Source organism: Myotis nattereri (genome assembly GCF_964212035.1).
Source record: "Myotis nattereri genome assembly, chromosome: 5".
Taxonomy (NCBI): Eukaryota; Metazoa; Chordata; class Mammalia; order Chiroptera; family Vespertilionidae; genus Myotis; species Myotis nattereri.
Window position 1 is genome coordinate 6,972,372 of NC_138080.1, and position 24,996 is coordinate 6,997,367.

The 24,996-nt window shown below is 52.0% G+C and overlaps 2 protein-coding genes across 3 annotated transcripts; one reads left to right on the top strand and one right to left on the bottom strand.

Moving 5' to 3' along the window:
* Nucleotides 1-745: 745 nt before the first annotated feature.
* On the bottom strand, nucleotides 746-24,909 carry RNF187 (ring finger protein 187). 2 transcript variants are annotated; one of them, XM_081092854.1, is made up of 5 exons: nucleotides 24,741-24,909; nucleotides 3,166-3,826; nucleotides 2,013-2,105; nucleotides 1,598-1,819; nucleotides 746-1,021 (listed from the first exon to the last, which is right to left on the bottom strand). In XM_081092854.1, the coding sequence occupies exons 1-5, from the start codon at nucleotides 24,782-24,784 to the stop codon at nucleotides 1,019-1,021; spliced, it is 1,023 nt and encodes a 340-aa protein (XP_080948980.1). In that variant the 5' UTR covers nucleotides 24,785-24,909; the 3' UTR covers nucleotides 746-1,018. The 2 variants fall into 2 exon arrangements, with proteins under 2 accessions (XP_080948980.1, XP_080948981.1); XM_081092855.1 differs by lacking the exon at nucleotides 24,741-24,909 and adding an exon at nucleotides 9,828-10,415.
* Nucleotides 18,013-24,295, top strand: TRIM17 (tripartite motif containing 17). The gene is made up of 6 exons (XM_081092856.1): nucleotides 18,013-19,778; nucleotides 20,922-21,017; nucleotides 21,423-21,653; nucleotides 23,129-23,151; nucleotides 23,231-23,331; nucleotides 23,588-24,295. Exons 1-6 carry the CDS (start codon nucleotides 19,218-19,220, stop codon nucleotides 24,133-24,135), a joined length of 1,560 nt encoding a protein of 519 aa, XP_080948982.1. The 5' UTR covers nucleotides 18,013-19,217; the 3' UTR covers nucleotides 24,136-24,295.
* Nucleotides 24,910-24,996: the final 87 nt, after the last annotated feature.

The following is a 24,996-nucleotide window of genomic DNA, read 5'->3' on the forward strand; positions in this document are numbered from 1 at the left end:
ATCCGGGCTCCAGGAGTGCCAGCCTCAAACTTGAGCCGGGGGCACCCAAGTCTAATAAGCTCTGTCCAGAGATGGCCCACTGATCACAAAGCTGCTGATCTGGAGTGACTCAGAGCCACCCTGAAGGTCTATGCCCACGCACTGGGACCCATGTCCTGTCCCCACGTGGCATGTTTGTCCCTTGGACGCATCTACACAGTGACACTGCCACTAAGTCATGGGTTTTGCTAAGTTCATCTACGGGAGGAACTACACAGCAAGGGAAGCCAGGGGTACAGCAAGAATGACAGCACGCCAACCTGCTCCTAAGGGACAGTGATGGAGGAGGAGCAGGGCAAGTGGACACACTGGGAGACACCGGGAACAGAGCTGCAGGTGAGGTGCACAGGGGGCTGACTTCCCACACCCAGGAGAACCCGGGGCCATTACTGCAGAGAAATGGAGCTGTGGGTGATTTGTGGGGGACACAACCTGTCAGGGCCTCAAACAGGAGTGGCAGGTGGATCTACCTGCCCATCCTCCCCATCTGGGTACCCTCGGACTCCCTTTCCTTCAATGATCACCCCAAATTTAACCTTAACTCTTCTGCCCGATGCTCAGACAGGGGTCTTTAAACCTGAGTAGAACAAGGCCCATCATGGGCAGCGTTTAAAGGGGGCAGGTGCCAGGTCTGGACAACCCAGCCACCCGGCAGCTGTGACAACAGCTGTCACGGAGATCCCAGGCAGATGGGAAGAGACTCGGCGGCGGCAATAACAGTTTTATGAAGAGAAAGAACAGGATACACTTGAGTTACTGATGCCTCCCCACGCTTCAGGTCCCCACAGTGAGGCTGGCTTTTATAGCCCAGAAACACAAACACCCAAGGAAAGAAAACACCGTCACTACTGAGGGGACAACCCGAGGTGGCACCTACGGTACGAAGCCCAGTCACACCTAGGACCCTCCGGGGTCCTGAACAAGGCGATGGAGCTGCTGGGGGCCGGGCCATGGTCGAGCCAGCTTCCTCTGCCTGGCATCACTGCAGAGAGAGAGAGAGACAGGGAGAGAGAGAAAGAGATAGAGGAGGGAGCTGCTGTCCTAAAATCCAGATGGCCATGCCCCAGTTCCACCACCACAGGCAGCTCCCCAAGGCTGAAGCCAAGCCTCCCATGATGATCACCCCACACCACCGCCTACCAGCAGCTGATAACAAGCATTCCGAGTGAAATGGCAATTCCCAGCCCAGAGGAGGGGAGGGTGGGGGCTGCTGGCTCAGATCAGAGGGGGCACAAAGAACCCAGAGCCTCCAGGGCCTGGCCTCAGACATAGGGAGTGAGGACATGTAGGAAAAGAGTCAGATGGCCATCACCTTCCTGGGGACCGTGTGCTCCTGCACCCCACGGCCAGCTCCTGCCTGCAGAGTGCTAGGGTAGGACAAGGGCCTGGTGCTTCAATATTGGGGAGCAGCCCTGCCTCATGAAAGATCACCAGTATCATGGAGGCTGGGGAGTCCACTGGATTACTCATCCTGAAATTCAGCCCCAAACAAAGGCCAGGCCTCGCTGTAAGCCCTCTCTTGGTAGCTAAAGGCTTTCAAGATGGGGCCAGGGCCCACCTGGAGCAGCATGCTAAGGCCCAGGTTGCGGTGCCTCCGCTCCAGCTCCGACAGGGCCTGCAGGAGGGACCTGAACCTCTCTGCAGGGTCAGCATCCTCATCTTCGGGGGACCCTTCCTCTTTTTCTGCCTCCTGCAGGAAGCGCTGTTCCTCCTCCACAAAGAAAGCCCGGAGCTTCTTGTAGTCGGTCAGGGCCTTCTTCCTGCGGTCCATCACGTGTCCCTGCAGGGCAGGTGGCAGGGAAGGACACCTGTGTCCTGGGCTGCACCCAGGACCCCAGCCCCATGCTGACCACCTCAAGGAGAAAAGGTTTGCTACCGAGGGCTCAGTTCCTTCCCAAGGCCCTGCCAGATAGAGTCAAGAGGACATACCCATGTCCCCTCATTCCCACGGACCCAGGTCCCCTCCTACTTGCCTTCCACACAGCAGCAGCAGACTCGGCCTGGCCATGCAGGTCCCGGGCATCATTCAGATCTTTCCTCATGATCTCCACAGACCCCTTATTCTCCTGGGAAGAGAAGCTGGTTACCCAGTGGGTGACCACCCCTGAAGGTCTGGGACACCCCTCCCTTAGCCCAATCCAGGGGACATCACACCTCCGGAGTTTACTAAAGATCTGACTATCCATAAGGTCCCACTGAACGGTCCTGGCCCGCCAGACTCATCAAACAGGCTGCAGGTACCAGAGGGGTCTTAATGACGCCCCTAAGCTTGCTCCCGGAAGGAGCCTCTTAGAAAATCCTGTGCTAAGAATCTAACCAAATAACTGGACATGCGTGTCCCCTCAGTTTCCAGTGTTACTGTCACTAGCTCTGGGATGGATATTTGCCAAAAACAGTCACCATATCCTTTTCAGAAGGAATGGCCCTGGCAGGGCCACTCTAGGAATCCCACAAGACCCTGCACGTGCCCCCTTGGGGGTGAGCACGGCCTCTCCCAGGGCCCATTAGGCATGTCACTGGCTGTGCACTGACCAGGTGGGTGGGAAGAGCCCCCAGCAGGAGGGGAATCCAGCTAGTCGGGCTGGCTACTCTCTCATAAATTACTGAGCGCCCACAACCTAAAAGGGTGGGTCCCTGGGTTGCCAGTTGGCGGGTTTCCACCCAGGGTCAGATACCACATGCCGTGCGGATAAGGTGCCAGAACAAAGTAAATGGAGAGGCTCAGGGCGGGCTAAGAGGGGATGAGAAGTGTGTGGGAGGGGCGGGGCCTGGAACAGGGAGGGGCCTTATCTGCTTCAGAGGGTTCACTCGTGGGGGGCAGGCTGCCACCGGGTTAGGTCATGCAAGGAGGAGGGGCAGGAAGGCCTAGAGAACTAGGCACAGGGGCGGACCCCACAGCAGGACACCATGGGGCGGGGGGGGGGGGGGGGGGGGAGGAAGGAGAGCCCAAAGGGGAAAGGGTGGGCAGGAGAAGATGGGGAGGCCCACAGACACCTTCCGGGGGTCGGGGGGGATCCGATAACAGGGCACTGCCCGGAGGTCGGGGAAGGTGGTCAGGGCGCCGTCCCGGGGCAGGGACCGGGGTCGGGAAGGGGGTAGCAGCGCACAGGCACCGCTCCGGCGCACCTTGCCGCGCAGCACCTTCCTCCAGCGGGGCTCCCACTCGGGTGGCTCGGGCCCCGCCGCCATTCGGCAGGCGGCGCACAGCGGACCCCCGTCGACGCGACACAGCAGCTGCAGCGCCGCCTCCGAGGCCGCGCCGTCGCGCGTGGGTGCGGCGGCCGCCTCCTCGAGCGCCAGCAGGCGGCGGCTGAGCGGCGGGCGGCCGGGCTCCACAGCGCGCTGCCAGCAGTCATCGGCGCACTCGGGGCAAGGGAAGGGCCCGTCCTCCTCGGCCCAGAAGCGCACCACGCACGCCCGGCAGAAGCGGTGGCCGCAGTCGGCGCGCACCGGCTCGCGGGGCGCGCGCTGGCACAGGGCGCAGGCGGCCTCGGCGGGGCCCGCGGGGAGCGCCAGGGCTGCGGCGGGTACCCTTGGAGAGGGCGAGGGGGAGAGGCCGGAGAGCGCGGACCGGGATGGGGGCGCAGACGGAGAGCGCAGACGTAGCGCTGGACCGAAACAAGGATGCCGACCAGGATGCGCAGGGCGGGAACGGACTGGACGCTGCACGCACGGTCCTGGCAGTGGTGTACGCCACCCGCGGGTCCTGTCAACGGAGCGCTTCACTCTGGCCGGTGGGTCGCCCACTTTGTCGCACCCCGAAATCATACAGGGATTTTCGCTTCCCCTATAAATGGTTCATGGGCGAGAGAGAAGCCAAGTTTTATTATTTGGAGAGTATTGAAAAGTCTTTTGTCAGCTGCTAGGACCTGAGCGGCAAGCACCCCACCCCTGCCACACACGACAGCAACCCCTCCCCCACCACGCGCACGCACGCGCGGTGCGCCGTGCTCGCGGGGCTGGAGGAAGTGCTGAAAATGGTCTGCACGTCCGTCCTCAGAACCACGGCTCTGCGCGCCCCTCACCCCCAGCGCGCCCCTCCTCCGGTGAACTGTTCGCGCTGCCCCAGTGAGGACAGTTCATTGATTCAGAATATCTAGGACATCCCACGGATACTGGCCCCTGGATATTCGTTAGCTTTTCTTTAGGAAAAACAAAAAAGTTTGGGGGAGGAACAATCTGTTTCCTTTGAACACAACCAAGCACCCAGTTTAAAAAAAAAATCACGGGCTGGGCTGGTGGCTCAGTGATTGAGCGTGGACCCAGGAACCAAGAGGTCCCCAGTTCTATTCCCAATCAGGGCACGTGCGCATCTCCAGTAGGGGGCAGTCAATCCATGTTTTTTCCTCTCATGTTTTTATCTCTATCCCTCTCCCTCTCTAAAATCAATAAGAAAAACGTTTTTAAAAAAGAATACATTATGAGCCTAAAATAATCTGCATGGCACTTACTATGTGATTTTTAAATTTTTAAAAAATGAATTTACTCTCCCACACTGCTGGAGGCTAAGACCAATAAGCAGTTAACATACAAATGCGAGAAGTCCATTAGAAGGCTGATGGACTTTGGTATTCAGCAAGGGCTGAAAATCAGCATAATATTGCCTGCTGCTGGCTGAATGGCTAAAGGCAAGCCCCTAACCTGATAATTCTTTTATTGTTTACCAAACTTTGCCATTTATGTCTGTTTGCTTTGCTAAAGGGCAAATGTGTATTCTAGTAAATAAAAAGCAAAGGGGATGGAGAAGTCAGAGAGCTTCTCTGCTAGAGTGAAGCCTCTGCCTGGCTCCCCACGCATTTAAATTTATATTTCTTGTCTAGTATATCCATTTGTGCGCAGCCCCTTCTCCAGACCTTGAACCCTAGCTGCAAATGGATGCAGCAGTCACACCATACAAGTGCAAAACCTTTCAAAGTACTGCTTTTTGGTTTTATGAGTTTTTAAAAATCAGATATAGACTTTAAAATGCACCGATTGGGAGTCATAAATGAGACAGGCAAACCTGTGGTGGACAATTGGACATGAGCAGAGCAAAGACTATATAGGCAGGGTACAGAAGGCCCCAGGGCAGAAAGCCCTGGGTGCCTAACAACTGGCAAAACTGGGAAAATAAGGACCTGGCTTCCGGGTAATCTTTCCTCCTCCAGCATAAAGCTGGTCATGTGGTTCAGACCCTCCCTGACCTTTCCTCCCCTGGCCTGTCACTACTCATGTAGCAGATTCCTCCCCGCCTTGGAGGTGGAGCTGGGGGGCTGGAGAGTAGCCCTAAGCATTGAGCACCCGGGACAATGAGTTTCTGACCCACATCAAATACCTCTGGGCCTTAGTTGCTCCTCAGCTCCAGGTCCAGAAAAGCAGCAAAATCATACAAGCCGTGCCATGGCTGCCTCAGGACCACCTGCATTGACTAGTGACCACTGCCCTGGTACCAACCAGTCAGTGGAGACCTGGAAATCTGATGATATCTGCTAATATCCCACCCCCTCGTGCTACCATTACCTTTCTCCAGAACTCAAGTACTGAGGTTGCTGAACCAAGATTCAATCTGACTCCACCAGTCTAACACCTGATTTTGTTTTCACTGCCAACACAACCAATCAGTTCCAAGTATAACCTCAACCCCCTAACCCAGCGGTTCTCAACCTGTGGGTCGCGACCCCTTTGGCGGTCGAACGACCCTTTCACAGGGGTCGCCTAAGACCATCCTGCATATCAGATATTTACATTACGATTCATAACAGTAGCAACATTACAGTTATGAAGTAGCAATGAAAATAATTTTATGGTTGGGTCACACAACATGAGGAACTGTTTTTAAAGGGCCAGAAGGTTGAGAACCACTGCCCTAACCCATGGTGTCTTGTGATTTTGCCCTATATAATCTGGAACCTTCACTCCATCAGGGAGTGGAGTCTTTTATAGCACTAGCTCCCCGTCTGTGGATTGGCCAATTTAATATTAAATGTCTTCCACTCTACACTGCAAACTCCTGCTTGTGCATTTATTTTGGCCTGTGTGCACAGGCAGATGGACTCATATATTAGTTGGTATCACTAGGAAGAGTCAATTTGAAATCACTGTGGTTGTGATTTAATATTCACCTCAAATAAAGCTCTTAAAATCCTTAGAATTTCCTGTGATAAGAGTCATAAAGATGTCTTTGTTTGTGAATGAGGTGATTCTGTAAAGTCCTGAAGGATGGAGCTGGACATCAGGGGAACTAACCAGTGATTAGAGGGTTGAAAATTTCAGTCCCACCCCTCACCTTGGGGGGGAGGAGGGGCTAGAGATGAATCTGTCACCAATGGCTAGTAATTTAATAAAGCTGCCACAAACTCCAAAAGGGATGGGTTTTGGAGAGCTGGGTTGGTGTATGTTAGGGTCACTGAAGGAGGAATGCATGATGCAAAAAGGGGTAAAGAATTATGAGCTTATTAGGTCATCTGGATACCAGATGGGCTGAGCCCCAAAACTCCCTCCTAAAGCCAGGGAGTCAGAGGTTTTAAAGGACTGTAGGCAGGTTTTTTCTGGGTAGAGAATTCTCTGGGTGGGTCCTGGGGGGAAAGATAATGGTCTTAGCAAGTGTAATGTGGTCTTAGCAAGTGAAATTTTTGTCTAAGCCAAAGGGAATGTCCATTGTGAAGTGGTCTAAAGGTCAGGTCCCAGGTGAGGGATATTGATACAATTATTTGATCAGACTTAACATTCCAGCCTTTTTGTTTTGTAGAATAGAGATGAAGGTCTTCTGTAGTTACTTCCTGCTTAGGGGGGACGTGGAGATCATAGGGGGATGGACTTTGATTGCAGTCGGCTGGAACACTGTATAGATTCCTCCTGGTTGGAGCAAGGGGTTGCAGCAGCATGGTTTCCCCAAGAGGCTGGTTGGTGACGGCTTGAAAGTGGTCCTGTTGAGTGATTGGGAGGTAAAAGCTGCTCCTGAGGCTGCCACAGGGTCGCTTGTCTGGTTTTGCTGCTTTTCTGGGCCCGGGGCTGACATACAACTGAGGCCTAGAGGTTACCTTTAGGGAGGGAAAGGCCAGGGGTCCAAGCTGCCTAGCCTGGATTTTCAGTGGCCGTCCCTTCAGCACCTTGGGCAGGGCCCAGGAGGGGGATCTTGAAGCATGGGCCCAGAGGAGGCTTAGCCCCTGACTTACCCTTGGTTGGAGGATCGGCATTTTGTTTGGGGTTTGTGAGGGCGGTGGCCAGGAACTGAAAGGCCTCCTTCTGGGCCTCAGCCTTGGCCTGATCTCACTTTTGTTTTTGGATTTGGGTCTCCTCGTCTCTACTATTACAGACCTTAAAGGCCAGGTTAAGGAGATCTTTTTGAGGGGCTTGTGAACGGGTATCCATTTTCAGAGTTTTTGGTGTATGTCAGGGGCTGATTGAGATATAAAATGGGTGTTCAGAAGAGGGGTTCCCTCTGGGCAAGTGGGATCTAGGGTTGTAAATTTCTGTGAGGTGGGAGAGGAAGAGAGCTGGGTTTTTGTCAGGGCCTTCAGTGATCTTAAGTTTGTCATAGTTGACTGCCTTATGGGCAGCCTTTTTGAGTCTGGCAATGAGACAGAGGATTATATGGCTACAGAGCTGACACCCTGGAGACTTGACCTGATAGTCCCATCTTCGGTCAGTTTGGGGGGCCGCATCAGCACCAACCAGGTGGGCCACTGCATCATGTCCATGGAGGGCACTGCCATGGTCCCAAGCTGCTCGCCAGATGTGCTTTCTCCTCTAGGCTTAGAGAGGAGGACAGGATGACACAGATGTTGTACCAGGTCAGGTCATAGGAGTGGGTCAGGTACTCAAATTCCTTAGTAAAGGTGGCGGGGTCTATGGAAAAAGACCTGAGACACCTCTCAATCTGTGTGAGGTTGGACATGGAAAATGGGATGTGTACCCGGACAATGCCCTCAGGCCCAGCCACCTCTCAGAGAGGAAGGATGGGAGCTGGAGTCTGGGCTGTCCCAGAACTAGTAAGAGAGGCCTTGGTAAGGAGGTTGAGGGGGTGGAAGAAGACAGGGAGTAGTCAGAGGAGGGACATAAGGAGGTGGATTCGAAGGACCCGGAATGAAACAGAGAATTGAGTGATCGTAAGGGTCAAAGGGAGGATCTGAGGAACCTGACAGGTCGGGGAGGGATGGATCAGAAACCTCAGGGTGTAAAGGTCTGAGGTTGGCAGGAGAGGCTTTGAGTGGAGAAGTAAGATTTGATAGGCAGGGCAGGTTTGACACAGAGGAGGAGGATTACGGAATGTAAAGAAGACCTGGATGTAGGGAATCTTTGACCACTGCAGTTACAAAAATTGTTTAAGTCCCAGAAAATGTTAAATAATTTAGTGTGAATAATTTAAATTGTAGATAGGATGCTTTGGCTGGACCGCCATGGAAAGGCTGAGTGTGTTAAGGTTACGGAGGTGACATCCCAGAGGAGTGGTGTTGTTGTTGTTGTTTTTTGGGGGTGGCAGAAAAAAATTCCCTGTGATGCAAATGAGGAAGAGGAGGTAAGAAACAAAGGGAGACCTGGGGAGCAAGACTAAAGGGAGGGTGTCCTTGCCACCTGTTCATGCTCCAGAGAGAGGACAGTCTAATTTCTGTGGCCAGCATCCCCTGCAGCGAGGAAGACTGTGGGACCTGGTCTTGGGGCCGAAGCTGGACTGGGGAGGATTTCTGGCCTAGCGCTAGGTCTTTTGTCTGAGATGGCAAATCAGAAATCTGGAAGGGTGACCCAATTGTTACCTCCCGGAGGTGAAATGAGCTGGAATTGAGTGCAGGGTCAGCAATGGGAAGGAGAGGTCCCTGATCTGGCGTCCTCCTTGGCTGGTTCAGGAGGGCCCATACGGAGAGAGGCCAGTGATCATGCCACCCGAGTAGGATTTGGAGGTAAGCTCAGGTCAAGCTGCCGCTGCCTACCACTCTCTGAGTACCAAACTCCTGGTGACCGAAGCCAGAGAGATGGCTTCCCATCCTCGGAATCCTCCCAGGTTTCAGCACCAAATGTTAGAGTCTCCAAAGGAGGAATGCACAAGGCCAAAGTGGTAAGGGATTATAAACTTTTAGGTCATCTGGAAAACCAGATGGGCTGAGCCTGAAAAATGGTGCCAGCACCCAAAAACAGGGAGTCAGAGGTTTTAAAGGACTCTAGGCAGGCGTTTTCTGGGCGGAGAATTCTCTGTGCAGGTCCTGAGGGGAAAAATAATGGTCTTAGCAAGTGGAATGTGGTCTTAAGTGGAATGTGGTCTTAAGTGAAATGTAGTCTAAGGAAAAGGAAATATCCATTGTGAAGTGGTCTAAAGGTCAGTTCTCAGGGGAGGAGGTGTTGGTTTAATTATTTGGTCAGACCTCACAGTAGACATGTGGAACTGCAGGGAGAGTGCTGGGCTCAGAGAGCATGGAAGCCACGCCCCCTTCCCCCAACCTTGCCCTGTACATCTCTTCTATCTGCCTGTACCTGAGTTATATCCTCCTATCTAATAATAGAGAAACATGGTAATTAACTGTAACTTTGCTACCCTTCCCATTGGATAATCAGCGAGATATGCAAATTAGCTGCCACCCAAGATGGCTGCCTGCAGCCAGGCAGCTGAAGCAAACAGGAGGCTTGCTTGTTCCAGCGATGGAGGAAGCCAAGGTTCCCCGCCTGCCACTGCTGGCCTCTGAGCTTGCACTCTAAGCAACTATGTTGCAATTATAGAAGCTAAACAATCCCCAGAAACCTGCTTTCAGCTGTCAGAGCTGGAGCGAGCAGGACTGCAAGAGTGTTACAATTATAGAACCCAAACAAAGCCCAGATACCTGCTTTCAGCAGCCGAGGTCTCAGAGCTGGATGGAGCTGAACCTCAGAGCTAAAGCCGGCTCTCAGCTCCAGTGACAGCCATAGAAGGTAAATAAATCCCAGAATAAAAAAAAGAAAGAAAAAAAGGAGAGGTTGGGGGCTTTAGTCACCCACCAGCCTGAAAACAGCCCTCAGCCCCTCACCCAGACTGGCCAGGCACCCCAGTAGGGACCCCCACCCTGAAGGGGGTGTGACGAGCTGCAAACAGCCATCATCCCCTCATCCAGGCTGGCCAGGCACCCAAGCGGGACCCCCACCCTGATCCAGGACACCCTTCAGGGCAAACCAGCTGGCCCCGACCCGTGCACCAGGCCTCTATCCTATATAGTAAAAGGGTATTATACAAACTGACCCTAACAGCAGAAAGACTGGGAATGACTGATCACTATGACACACACTGACCACCAGGGGGCAGACTCTCAATGTAGGAGCTGCCCTCTGGTGGTCAGGTCACTCTCACATGGGAGGAGCTCTGCTCAGCCACAAGCCAGGCTGATGGCTGCCAGTACAGCGGTAGTGGTGGGAGCCTCTCCTGCCTCCTCAGCAGCACTAAGGATGTCCGACTGCTGGCAAGTGGACATCCCCCGAGGGCTGCCGGGCTGCCAGAGGGATGTCTGACTGCCATCTTAGGCCCAATCACCCAGGGAGCGGGCCTAAGCCAGCAGGTGGTCATCCCCTGAGGGGTCCCAGACTGCGAGAGGGCACAGGCCGGGCTGAGGGACACCCCCGCCAAATGCACAAATTTGTTGTGCACTGGGCCTCTAGTAATGTTATATGATCTTTTGGTAAAATAAGTTTGACAACCTTCTCAGGATTTGAATTTTTTTTTTTTATTTAAGTATATTTTATTGATTTTTTACAGAGAGGAAGGGAGAGGGATAGTTAGAAACATCGATGAGAAAGAAACATTGATCAGCTGCCTCCTGCACACCCCCAACTAGAGATGTGCCTGCAACCAAGGTACATGCCCTTGACCAGAATCGAACCTGGGACCCTCCAGTCCCCAGGCCGACGCTCTATCCACTGAGCCAAGCCGGCCAGGGCCCAGGGTTTGAATTTTAAGAAACATTTTCTTGACCTAGAATTGGCTTTAGGTCTTTCCAATAGGTCCTGGAATGCCTCAAGGTTTGTTTTCTCTCATGAAGGAAAATTTTCTGCTTAATGTACATGGGAAGCTTTGTCAAATAAGTAACTATATATGCTTTCATTTATAACTCTAATTGTTACTCTGAAATATTGTGTTTTTCAGAAAGGACAAGATTCCATGTCACTGGAATTATAATCAAATCCATGACCATGTCATTTTAGAGACAGTCATTGTTTTGTTATAATGCATTTGGAAAAATGTTACATCTTTGGAGGGATTCATGGTAAGGACTTTGACATTTTCAGATCATCCTATTCGAACTAGATGAAAGTTATTAGAACTCTATAGACTATCTGGATTTACAAAAGTGCTAGCAGGAAAAATCAGGAGAAACAAAAAATTATGGGGCTGAATGAACCAAAAATAATTATATAGTTCTTATAACTTTTGTTGAAAGTATTTCCAATTCTTAAAGTTTTTGTTTTTCAGATATAAGGAAGCATTTTTAAGGCAATTTGGTAAATTATATATTTTTCTCTCTACCTTATCCCTCCAGAATTGGACAACTCTTAATGAGTGAGTCATGACAATATGTTTATTTGCATGAATAAGAACTGTTACCAATTGTGGTTTTATTAACCAAGACTTTGGAATGTCATGTCTAACATGCCTGGACTCTGGATATCACGAGAAAGTTTTAAGGAATGAAGCCAATAAGAGCACCTTGGAGAAATCCTGGTACCTTGCTTGGTAAGGTGGTTCATGGAAGTCTTTCCAGGTAAGGAGCAAAGGTTGCTTTCCTGAGATGGCAAGGAAGGAACCTCAAGACATCATTGGGGTCATCAACTTGAGGAATTCACCCAACTCTACAGGTATTGCAGGCAAACCTGATGGCAGCTAGGTGGCTCAGCTTCTTTGCTCTGCACAATTAATGAAACTTGTTCATGAGATTCCAGCAAAGCATACTTTTTACAAATAGCTTATGTGATCACTTATTCTTATTGTGTTCATGCAAACGATCAGGCCAAATTGTAACTAGACTTAGTACAGTAAATAGCCCTAGCGCTTTGGCTCAGTGAATAAGTGCCAGCCTGCAGGTGGAAGGGTCCTGGGTTTGATTCTGGTCAAGGGCACATGTCCGGGCTACTAGCTCTGGAGGGCATGCAGGAAGCAGCTGAATCAATTATTCCCTCTCATCATTGATGTTTCTATCTCTCTCTCTCCCTCTCCCTTCCTCTCTGAAATAAATAAAAATATATTCTTAAAAATACAGTAAATATATTGGTCTTAATTTGGTTCTTTAATAAAAATGAGGGTGATTTTAGAGGGAAAATTTTTGTTTCAATAGGGAATTATTAGAACTGAAATTTTTTTCCTTCCACCAGACTATTTGTCATAATTGTTGCTGTTCTAACTTTTGCCCAATAATACTAAATTTTATAACACAGCTTGTCTCCACCAGGTTACAAAGCCCTACTCACACTTAGGAAATACCACTTCTAGACACCATTGCTACCTCCTTCCATGCCCAGGCCTCATTGTACCTCTGACAGAGAGCAAGGATCTCTTGGCTCTGAAAGAAAATTTTGTCTCTCCTCAGCTTGATGCAGCTACAGAAGAGAGCCTACACCCCTTTTTCATGCAATAATTCAGAGTCAATATTCATGAGAGGATGTGGTAGACAGTTAGACAGACATAAGCAGAGCAAGGACAATGGGCCAACCGGAGGAGAAATGGATGGGACCCTGAGACATGATTCTCACAAATCCAACTGCTCTGAAGCTGGCAATGGAGGAACCTGCGTAGAACTGACCTTTACATTTTGCCTAGAAGGAGTTGGGATACCTATTGCTAATATATGGAATTATTCACATGCAGGGTTATATGTTGGGACCCACTGTCTGGGAAAAAGATGCAGTAGTTCCTTGTGGCAAATGTCTGACTTTTATTGAGTGTTCTAGTTATTGTCTTTAAGTATCTAATAACTACAATATGAATTGTTCTGATAATTTCACCTTCTCTTATAGTAATGGAAATACTAAGCTGCTAACTGGTTGGTTTCTGATATGTGGGGTAACAATTTATCCCTGCTAGCAGCATGGGGGGAGGGCTCTTTCTTAGGACTACTGACTGTCTTTATGCCTCAGAAACATCACAGGGTCTGAACCAAAGGGACCGTCTCAAGCTCATGGCACCAGACTGCAATGACGATCTCCACCTGGGTAGCCCTGCTAAAGACATTGCTTTAACCATTTTTGTTATGCTGGTAATGGTAGGCTCCCTTAATGTAGAAGTGACCCAGAAGGCTTGTAGCATGGTAAAAGCCCTGAATGTCACTTTCAGGCCTATACACAGGATAAATCAAGAGCTGAGCCAAGAGAGGGAGGCAGTTCTAGAAAAGCAGGCAGCAAGAAAGACACTGGGCTGAACTGGTTTGGCTCAGTGGATAGAGCATCGGCCTGCAGACTGAAGGGTCCAGGTTTGATTCCAGTCAAGGGCATGTACATCCCCAGTAGGGGGCGTGCAGGAGGCAGCTGATCGATCTCTCTCATCAATGTTTTTAACTCTCTATCCCTCTCCCTTCTTCTCTGTAAAAAAATCAATAAAATATATTTTTAAAAAAGAAAAAAAAAAGAAAGACACTGGGACTCCAGACTCGCTGGCCACAGGCTCCTGTGAACCCTGGAGTGCACTCCCCTCCCACCAACTCACAACTGCAGCTACAGGCCCTGCACAATTTGGCAACTGGATCCTTCAGTGAGTCTCGGAGTGCACCCCACCTGCCAAGCCTGCCACTTCGGCCATAGGCCCCATGCATCTCGACGCCTGAACCCTTTGGTGAGAGCAAAAATGCAGAGACAAAGAAACAACTGCCAAAGGAAAGGAAAGGAGTGGGGGGGATTGCCAAAAAAGTAACTAAATGAAACAGAGGCTACAATATGTCAGAAAAAAATTCAGAGTAAGGATCATACAGTTCCTAAGCTGGCTAGATGAGAAAATCAACAACTTATGTAAGAAAAGAGAGGAAATCAAGAATGATATCGCTACAATAAAAAACACAATGGAAGGTTTCAACAGTATATTAGAAGAAGAGGAGGACTGAATTAGTGAGTTAGAATACATAGCAGAAAACACCAATCTGAACAGCAATTGGAGAAAAAATTAGAAAGCAGAAGGAGAGCCTAACTGAGCTTTGGGACAATATGAAATGAAGAACATATGAATAATAGGGGTGCGAGAAGGACAAGAAGAGGAGCAAGGATTAGAAAACCTATTTGAAGAAATACTGACAGAAAACTTCCCTGATTTGGGGAAGAAAAAAAGTCACATAAGCCCAGAGAGTCCCAAACAAGATGAACCCAAAAAGACCCACACCAAGACATGTCATAATTACAATGGCAAACATTAATGACAAAGAGAGAATCTTAAAAGCTGTAAGAGAGAGACAGAGTGTTACCTACAAGGGATCTCCTATTAGACTATCAACTGATTTCTCAACAGAAACACATCAGGCAATAAGGGAATGGAATGAAGTATACAAAGTGATGCAAAGCAAGGGACTGAATCCAAGAATACTCTATCCAGCAAGGTTATCATTCAAAATTGAAGGGGAAATCAGGAGCTTTGCAGACAAAAAAAAAGGGCTAAGGAAGTTTATCACTAAAAAGGCAGCAATGCAAGAAATGCTAAAGTAACTATTATAAAAAGAAGAAATAGCCCTAACCGGTTTGGCTCAGTGGATAGAGCATCCGCCTGTGAACTGAAAGGTCCCTGGTTTGATTCCAGTCAAGGGCATGTACCTTGATTGTGGGCACATCCCCAGTGGGCAGTGTGCAGGAGGCAGCTGATTGATGTTTCTCTCTCATCGATGTTTCTAACTCTCTATCCCTCTCCCTTCCTCTCTGTAAAGAATCAATAAAATATATTTTTTAAAAAAAGGGGGAGGGAAGCTTCCTCCATGTTTAAAAAAAAAAAAAAAGAAGAAGAAATAGAAAGGGAAGAAGGAACACAGGCATAAAGAATAAAAATGGCTACAAACAAGTACCTATCAATAATAACCTTAAAAATAAATGGATTAATTGCTCCAATCAAAAGACATCAGTGGCCCTAACTGGTTTGGCTCAGTGGATAAAGCATTCACCTGCAGACTGAAGATTTGTCATATAAGATTTTTATTGTGTCTATTCCCACTTTGCTGAGAGTTTTTATCCAGAAAGGATATGATGTATGGTAGCAATCATCTCAGGTAGAAACTGTAGTTTAACTCTAACCCTGCTGTCTGGTTTCTGTACTTATTTGCTTGCTAAAATAATAGAAAAGTTATTTAGATTTTCTGAATTATATAAATCATCCCAATCAATTGAATACCCTATTGATTGTAATGTGAATATCCCATCGGTTGTGGTCATACTGGTCTTAGAAAGCACATTTTCCTTTACCTGGGAAGGACAGCACAATTATCCCAAGGTCAGAGGGCTCCAGATAATGTGCCCCTGTTGACTCAGTGGTCCCGAGACCCAAGGGCTCTAGACAATGTGTTTCTGTCAATTCAGTGGTTCGCAGACCCAAAACTATAATTTAGATAACATGCTTAAGTAAAACTGCTTCTGCTTCTGTAAACTGCTTTTTTGCAAACCAGGTTCCTCATTCCAAACCTTGGGATGTAACCAATGCCTTTGTGATCTTTGCCTATATAAATCTGGTGTTGGGGCTGGGGCGGACACTATGAGATCTGGGAGAGCAAAACGACCCCTCATAGTCCTGGATTTGCAATAAATGTGACTCTTTAATTTGACTTCTTGAGGCATCCTCGTGTGATTCTCAGGGTACATTACAACAGTATTGGGCCCTAGCTAGTTTGGCCTAGAGACCCTACCTGTGCACGAATTTCATGCACTGGGCCTCTGGTGTATAAAATAAGGTGCAAAACTGCCATTCTCCAGAGCATTATCTCAATCCTTTGAGATTTTGCTTCCTGACAATTGTCACCAGGTTGGCTCAAATAAGCTCACAAAAATTCTTCACAGGTTTGACTGTTCCCTGTGTTGACACAGCCTACCACCACCACCCCCCCCCCCCCCCCCCCCCCCCCCCCCGCAGCTTGTCAGGGTTTGTCTGTGGCCCCTTTTCGTCCACACCCTTTTGGTATTTCCTAAAGAAGCCTATTTGTTTTTCCCAAAGAGGCCATCTCTCCCCCTTCCTTTTCCCTAAGTTTTACATAAAAACTTTTAACTTTACCTGTTTAACAAGCCAGCTACTTCCTTTGTGGAAGCCCAAATACATACAAACTGGAGTGTGGGTGTTTTTTCCGGTTGGTCAGGCCTTTTCAGGTAAGTTAGCAAGCCCCAGCCACCGAACCAAGAGGTTAGGGAAAGCTTCTTCTCCTTTGCAGAAGCACGTAGAGGTGACTCAGTGATTTGTGGGATTTGTTGTTTGTTTTTTAATCTTCAGCCAGTACTAGAGAACAGGACAAACGAGGCCAACACAGTGAAATACCGATCCGGACAGTTTATACATGGGGTCCATTGTTCTCTTGTGTGTTTTCTTTAATTTTTGTTTTAAAGTTTTTCTAAATGCAATTTCCTAAATTGAAGAAACCCTCAGCCCACGGCGTGAGTCAGGGCCTAGAAGGCATGAGCGCACCCGGCCCTCCCCGCCCCGCCCCTCCCGAGCACTGCCCGGCGCCCGCGGGACTGCGCAGTCCCCCTCCGACCTCCTCCTGTTCTGCTGAGGCGCCGCCCAAGACACACACCGGCTGCGCACCGGGAAGCTAGCCATCCGCCTGCAGCCACGGCCTGGCCGTCCACACCGCGCCCCTGGACATGAGGCCCGGCTGTTGCTCCGCCCTTTGGCGGTGGCCTGAACCTTAGCTTCCTCATATGTCCGCTCCCCAGGGGTGGGACTCCGGTGTGCGCAGCCAATGCCCCTGGCCAGGGCAGGCCTAGGTCAGTGTTGGGAGTCACCAAAATCACCTCTACCGCTGGCCAGACCCTCAGGGACCCACCCTGTCCGGTGCCCCTGTGAACCCGCCGCCCCTCTCCTTCCTCCCCGGTGCCTCCTGGAGCCCAGACCCTCGATCACTTCCCCAACCTGGCGCCGGTTTCCGCTGCCACTATCACCTTCACCTTCCTCCCAACGCCAGGCACCCCGCCCCCCCCCCACCCCCCCCCGCCCCGGCTGCCCTCTCCCCTTCTTCCCAAAGCGTTTCCTATCCCCACACCACGTTTCCTCCCTTTGCCCCCCAACTCGCCTACCCCCATCCAGGGACAAGAGTACGGTCCCTATCCTCACCCCTGGCCCATCCCCGTTGGTCTATCCAAAACCCCTCCCCGCACCCAGGACACTGCCCTCCGCCTTTCACCCCGCCCAAGTCTGCCCCTGACTGCTGACGCCCACCCCAATCCTCCTCACCACTCACACACCCGCTAAGGCCTCCTAGCCTCTGCTGACGCCACAAAGCCCGCGCCCCTGAGGCCACCGCACCCACCTCCCCCTGGTCTCTGTGGCGCAAACGCAGGTTTTCCAGCGCCTCCGTTTGTGCTCGTGGTCCGGGACGCCTGGTCCGGCAGCGTGCACCCCTCTCCCCGGTGAGTACCAGTCTATCCAGGGGCGGTCCGATGGCCACCCTGTGGGCGCCCGTACACTGAGGTCCCAGCTTGAAGGTTGGAACCGGAAGGGTCACCTGGTTTAGCTCTAATTACAGGAGCATCCCCAGGACCGAGGGCCACAGGCCCACCTCACTGACCCAGAGTCCTTGGCCCCCTTCCGCTGAACCTGACCCAGACCGGTGCCCACCAGACCATCCTGAGCCCATCTGGCTTCAGGTGGGTAGGCAGCAGGAGTGACCGATCCCAAGGGCTCTGCTTAGAGAGAGGCAGCTTCCACAGGGTGAACCCAGTGTCTCAAGTATCAGAGCCACCTCTCTGGTGATGGCAGGGAAGGGAACCCGGATAGTGCTGTGGTTCAGAAATGACTCTCAGATCTACGCTGCCTCGCCCCAGTGATCACCCCATGAGGTGCATGGGGAGACCTTGGATCTGAACTGCATAAGGGCATGGGTGTTCGAACACCAGTGTGTCCGTGCCTCTGTCTGTGTGAGCATGAACCAGCGTGTCTTCGGTACTGCATCTTGGCAAAGAACACCAGAGGTGGGTGGTAGGTAGAGCAGTAAGAACATTTTATTCAGGACTGCCATAGGGGAAGCACAGAATCCCACAGAAAGCTCAACTCCCAGTGGGGATTTATGGTCAAGGTGGGTGAGTGACAGGAAATTACTAACAGGAAGCCACTGGGTAGGGCAGCGGTTCTCAACCTGTGGGTTGCGACCCTTTTGGCAGTCGAACGACCGTTTCACAGGGGTGGCCTAATCATATCTACATTATGATTCATCACAGTAGCAACATTACAGTTATGAAGTAGCAACAAAAATAATTTTATGGTTGGGTCACAACATGAGGAACTGTATTTAAAGGGCCAGAAGGTTGAGAACCACTGGGGTAGGGGCTTCTATCTAAACCAGGGGTGGGCAAACTTTTTGACTCGAGGGCCACAATGGGTTCTTAAACTGGACCGGAGGGCCGGAACAAAAGCATGGATGGAGTGTTTGTGTGAACTAATATAAATTCAAAGTAAACATCATTACATAAAAGGGTACAGTCTTTTTTTTTTTTTTTTTTTTAGTTTTATTCATTTCAAACGGGCCGGATCCGGCCCGCGGGCCGTAGTTTGCCCACGGCTGATCTAAACCCACATATTGGGATTCTTATTAAACTTGGACAATGGAGACACAAACACGGAAGCCCAGGGCCTATTAGGAAAGTTCTGGGAGCCTGAATAGAGTTTGGTCAAGCAGAGAACTTTTCCAACTCTGATTTTTCCTTTTAAAGTCCTCCTTTCCTTTGTTGCATGGATGTCCTGTTAAAGAAAAACTGATTCTGACACTGGTTACACCGGTAAGGAAGACTTTATTCAAGACTATTGCAATAGGGAGGAAGATGGGGTCATCTCCTACTGTAGCCTACACAAAGGGAGGATGGCCCGGGGCACGGTGAGGGGGTTAGTGATGGAAAATCACAATGAAGAGAAATGGGGAGGGATCTTGTTGCTAAACTGACTAGCAGGATTCCTGCACATGCGTCACAGGAGGGGTGGAATGGGCTCTACATGGAATAGAACTGGGCATGGCTAGGGATACAGGCGGCAGCATAGGGGAACCTGGCTGAATTCGGTTGTGGAGAGTCTGTCAGCTTTTAGAGAGGCACCTATGCCTCTTACTGAAGACAAGCCAGGTGCCCTAACAGGACCATGTACAGTGCTGTCCGCAAGAGGACACCTCATGTGCCTGGGGTTCTGGGCAGAGGGTGTGGCCGGATACTCTGTTTCTTTCCCAGGAGCCATGGATGCTGTGGAACTTTCCAGAAAGCTGCAGGAGGAGGCAACATGCTCCATCTGCCTTGACTATTTCACTGATCCTGTGATGACCACCTGTGGCCACAACTTCTGCCGTGAGTGCATCCGGCTGACTTGGGAGAAGGCCAAAGGCAAGAAGGGCAGGAGGAAGCGCAAGGGTGTCTTCCCCTGCCCCGAGTGCCGCGAGCTGTCCCCCCAGAGGACCCTGCGGCCCAACCGCCTGCTGACCAAGGTGGCTGAGATGGCACGACAGCACCCGGGCATCCAGAGCAGGGATCTGTGCCAGGTGCACCAGGAGGTGCTCAAACTCTTTTGCGAAGATGACCAGAGCCCCATCTGCGTGGTCTGCAGGGAGTCCCAGGAACACCGACCTCACAGAGTGGTCCCGGTGGAGGAGGCTGTGAAGGAGCACAAGGTGGGCCCAGGGGTGAAGGGCAACGGGTCAAGGAGATCTGAGTGCATGTCTGTGTGTCCAGGGGTGTATCAGTCAGATAGGAGAACAACCACTGTAACAAACAGCCCCAAATGCTGGACCCCACAGTGGAAGTGTCTGTAACTCCCACAATAAAGCAGGTAGGTGGCAGGGCCAGCTGAGCATCCCCTCCACAGTTAATAGAGCCCAGGCTGACAAAAGTAGCCTCTAAGCCACTGTGTGGGCAGGCCAGGTGACCCTTTGTAGGGGAGGAAAGGGCCTTTTTCTTCCACCCTAAATCAGACGGAGAAAAGACAAATCAAGGAGAGAAAAGCAAACTGTTAACACATGTGGCCCGCACACGTCACAGGAAGAAAGCACAGCAATGTGTGTGGCTGGCTGGGTGGTTTTGATCAGCATCTGAACAGGGAACAGTACATTTGGAGAGAAGAGACAGAGGGAAAGGTGACAGGCTCCCAAGGGCAGCAACTGGGAAAGTGTCTTGGTCCATTCCAGCTGTTGTCACAGAACACAAGACTGGGCGGCTTATAAACAGCAAGAACTTCATGCTCATGGCTCTGGAGGCTGCAAGTCCAAGACCAGGGCACCAGCACAGTCGGTGGGGGCTCCTTCCCAGTTCATAGACAGCCAACTTCCCACCGTCCTCCCATGGAAGAGGGGGCTGGGAGCTCTCAGCCCCTTCTTCCGCAGCAGCCCCATTCCTGAGGGCTCCACCTTTCCGACCTCATCACCTCCCAAAGGCCCCATCTCCTTGGGGGTTAGGATTGAACATGTGAATTTTGGGGGACATGAACATTCAGATCATAACAGAAAGTATTTTGGGGAAACCAACAAACGATAAAGTTCATCAGTGGTGTCCCACTTTCCACCTCCTTCAGAGCCACAAAACTTCCCCTGGGAGGCGGACCTGTGGCAACCCTCATTCCTCAGCAGTTTCTGCCGTTAGTCACATAACAGGAGCCTGGGAAGGTGTCTTTCTGCCTCCAATTATTAAAATAATTCTCACGCCCAAGGGGCAGGCTATGGGGTGCATTTCCATTCCCTTTGATGCAGCTTCAGAGGGCACCTCCTGAAGTGGGTGTGCAGGGGGCCTCCAACTCCTATCCCACGGTCTGTTGTCTGCAGCTGAAGCTGGAGGGTGACATGGGGCACCTGCGGGAGGAAATGGCGAAGACTGAGAAGCTGCAGACCAGGGAGCAGCAGGCCTTGGCCGAGTGGCAGGCAGGTGCTGAGACCTTGAGGAACGGGCGGGAAGGCCTGGCCAGGCCCCAGGGTACTGCAGGGCTTCTAGAACCTGTGGACCCTCAAGGTGGATGACAGCATAAGACCCAGGAGAGGCACGGAATTCCCACCAGAGTCAGGACTGGGAATGTGCACTCAGCCCAGATTGGCCACTTTGAAGCAGGGACTGAGGGGTACAGAGGCCTTGATGGCCATTTGGGCTCATGGGGTCACCCCACAGTGATGGGGGCTCTGCATGGCCCCTCCCCCCACCAGCTGTGCTGGTTTTCTGTGGGTCACTGTGGCCATGTGATGTGCCAGCATCCCAGGAGTGGCCCCTCCAAGTTGGTGGGCACAGGATGGTAGTCCCCTGGCAGTGCCTCACTTCCAGGTCCCACCCTGCAGGAGAAGGTGAGGACGCAGAGACAGCGCATTGTGACGGAGTTCAAGAAGATGGCTGCCCTCCTAGTGGAGGAGGAACAGCGCCTCCTGGAGGCCCTGCGGCAGGAGGAGCAGGACACCGCTGCCAGGCTGCAGGAGAGTATGGTTGCACTAGAGCAGCAGAGCTGCTCCCTGGAGACCCTGTTGCTGCGGCTGGAGGACTGTTGCACTCGGGAGCCACTGCAGATGCTGCAGGTGAGGCTCACCTGCTCACCTGGCTGGGCGGGGTGGACACAAGTTCTGGCCCAGGTGTGGTGGACCTGCCAGGGCAAATACAGGCCAACAGGGAAGGCCCTGTCTTCATCAGCTCAGGCTGCGTAACAAATACCACAGGCTGGGGCTTAAACACTTATTTCTCAGTCTGGAGGCTGGAAGACTGGTTCTCCTGAGGCCTCTCTCCTTGGTGTGTGGATGCCGTCTCCTCCCTGTATCTGCACGTGGTTGTCCACTGGGCAGCTGTCCTGCTCTGCTAAGGTCACCAAGTCACATTGGACTAGGGCCCACCCTTGTGACCTCATTTCACCTTCATTACCTTTTAAAGGCCCCATCTTCAAATATAGCCTCATCTGAGGTCCTGAGGGCTGGGCTCCAACATGTTGGCTTGGGGCAGTGGTCGGCAAACTGTGGCTCTCGAGGCACATGTGGCTCTTTGGCCCCTTGAGTGTGGCTCTTCCACAAAATACCACGTGCGGGTGCGCACGTGCAGTGCGATTGAAACTTCGTGGCCCATGCGCAGAAGTCGGTATTTTGTGGAAGAGCCACACTCAAGGGGCCAAAGAGCCGCATGTGGCTCGTGAGCCGCAGTTTGCCGACCAGGGCCAAGCGACACAATCAGCCTGACAGACTCCAGTCCTAGACACCTGTGTTCTGCATTCCCTTCCTAGTCTGAGGGGTGGGGGATGGCCCAGGGGCAGCTGTCATCCACTTGGTGACTTGGGGCAGGGACACACCAGCCAGGTCAGGCCCAGTGAATTCAAGGCAGGAGCAAGTCATGTGATTCTACTGAGGATTTGGAATCAGGGAGAAGGTGCAGCTGGACTGTCAGGGATGGGCTTGCACAGGAGGCCAGAGAAGTGGGAGTGATTATGTTGGCCGACAAGTGGGTAACTGTCTTGTGAATTGTGTGGAAAAATGGAATCCATAGCAAAAAACATATTTCGTGCCGTGAGTCATCACACACACAGCGTGTTTATACAACGGAAGCAAATGCCACATGCAAGGTCAGCACCAGTCTCGTGCCTGCTGTCCTGGCATCTTTGGACAACAGTGTCCTGGTTTAGTTAACGGACTATGCACTTGCCCCAACTTTGGGGAATACTTGGTCTTCTAGTAAAAAGCAGCCTATTCACCACCCACTAAACACTCCTGAGTTGCCCAAGGCCTGCAGTGTGGTAGCGCCCTTGGGTCCCCCATGCTTCCCCCCCCCTCACCCCCTGCCTCTCCGTTGAGAGCAGGACAGCTTTTGTGTTCTTACTCACATGCAGGGGGATAGTAGGAGGCCCTCATGGCCAAGAGATAGAGATCCATTCTGAAAACTGGAGAGAGGGTCACAGGAAAGCATTATGAATTCTCCTTGCTCTGCAGGCCAGAAATGTCTACACAGGGGGCTTGGGGACGCCCCAGATCCCTAACAAGATGTAGCAGCCCCCCCTCTCTCTGTGTTTTCGCAGGACATGAAGAAGCCTCTGGACAGGTATATGACCGCCTGAGGTGCAGGCAGGGAGGGCTTCACATGGGGCCAGAGGGGTCAGTAACATCTGTTCCCTCTGGAGGAAGAACAGCTTGAGTGTGCAGTACCCAGAGGCCACCCCCATCTCACTGAGGACTGTCTGCAGAGTCCCAGGGCAGATAGAAGTGCTCAAGAGTTTCCAAGGTAAGTGGGGCCAGTCTCTCGACCAGAGCCACCCCTGGGAACCTTGATGTTCACTGGGAATTCACACCCTACCCTTACCTGCCACTCCCAGATGCCCAAATGGTGCCCAGCTCATCTCCTTGGCACCATCAACATCGGCAGCTGGGGTACGGCCCATGCAGAGATCCAGGCTCACAGCTGGACTCAGCCAAGGGGAGGCCTGGGAGGGTGGTGGTCAGGGAGAACAGGGATGACTCAGCCCCATCCCTGTCTGCAGAGAACGTGGTACCCGACCCTGCCACAGCGTACCCCTACCTCCTCCTGTACGAGAGCCACCAGAGGCACTACCTCAGCACGCCACCAGACGGCACACCCTGCAGCAAGGACAGGTTCCTGGCCTACCCCTGTGCAGTGGGCTGTCAGACCTTCTCCTCAGGGCGGCACTACTGGGAGGTGGGCATGAACCTCACAGGGGATGCGCTGTGGGCCCTGGGTGTGTGCAGGGACAACGTGAGCCGGACGGATAGAGTCCCTAAGTCCCCGGAAAATGGATTCTGGGTTGTACAGCTGTGCAAGGGAAAGAAGTATGTGCCCCCCGTGTCAACCGTGATCCCCATCACACTGACGGAGCCCCCCAGCCATGTGGGCGTCTTCCTGGACTTTGAGGCTGGGGAGGTGTCTTTCTACAATGCCAGCAGCGGGTCCCACCTGCACACCTATGCTGAGCCAGTCTTCCCAGGCCCCCTGAAGCCCTTCTTTTGCCTTGGGGTCCCCAAATCTGGCCAGATGGTCATCTCAACAGTGACACTGTGGGTGAAGGGATAGGCGTGTAGGCAGGGAGTGCGGGCACTCCACTTTCTCTAGAAAGTGAGGTGGTCCTGCTCAGCAGTCTGCCTGCCCTGCTTATCTCCGAGGAGCTGTGGAGAGCCCTGCTGGCCCAGGCGGCTCACCAAGCCGAAATAGAATCGTGATTAAAGCAGTTACACCACGGACTGTATTCACAGGTGCTTCATAGAGGGAGCCTGTACCAATCCCTCAGTAACACTCAGGGACAGGCCGCGGGGCTGTAGCTCTTTAGACATGTTGCCCTCCCTGCCGCTAATGGGTTCTCCTGGTTTGGGTCGCTATAAGTAAACCTGGGGCCTGAGGGGTCCACCTTTCTTGTTATCAGCAATCCCACGTTTGGGTCTTTCATAGGGAAAACAAGGAAGTACAAGTTTTCAAGCTGAACCCCTAAAAACCTCAGAGCTGCCCACCCCCATCCCTTTCCATCCCCTTTGAACCTGCGGGAAGTGGGGGGTTACGTTCAAAGAGGATCATGGGTGTGGGCGGGTCCTTTCCTCTCACTCCCCACCCACCCTCGCAGTTTCCGGCGCATTAGCCCCCCTAACAGTCATCAGCACCCCAGAATACAGTCAACGCACTCCTACCTCAACACGACCAGAGTCCCTATGGGCAGAGCGCTGCCACCCATTCCTTCCGACCGTCCTGGGCGCACGGGGGCGGCTGGGGCTACCCTAGTCCTAGTGGTCGCTGCGCCGCGAGGACCCCAGCGACCATGCGGGGCGCCCCGCCGGCCCGGCCCCTGAACCCCACCCTTCCCCTGGCCTGAGGCATAGCCAGGCCGCGCGACCCCCGGACGAGCCGGAGCCACGAGAACGCGCACGGGCGGCAGCGGAGACGCCA

Excerpts from the sequence above, each read along its gene's own strand:
- TRIM17 (XM_081092856.1), top strand. The coding sequence starts at position 19,218 with ATGCCTCTTACTGAAGACAAGCCAGGTGCCCTAACAGGACCATGTACA. Across the intron at positions 21,018-21,422 it reads AGGCCTTGGCCGAGTGGCAG|GAGAAGGTGAGGACGCAGAG; the intron begins GCAGGTGCTGAG and ends CCCACCCTGCAG. Across the intron at positions 23,332-23,587 it reads AGTGCTCAAGAGTTTCCAAG|AGAACGTGGTACCCGACCCT; the intron begins GTAAGTGGGGCC and ends CCCTGTCTGCAG.
- RNF187 (XM_081092854.1), bottom strand. The coding sequence starts at position 24,784 with ATGGGTGGCAGCGCTCTGCCCATAGGGACTCTGGTCGTGTTGAG. Across the intron at positions 2,106-3,165 it reads GGAAGGTGCTGCGCGGCAAG|GAGAATAAGGGGTCTGTGGA; the intron begins GTGCGCCGGAGC and ends TTCTCTTCCCAG. Across the intron at positions 1,820-2,012 it reads CTGCTGCTGCTGTGTGGAAG|GGACACGTGATGGACCGCAG; the intron begins GCAAGTAGGAGG and ends CCTGCCCTGCAG.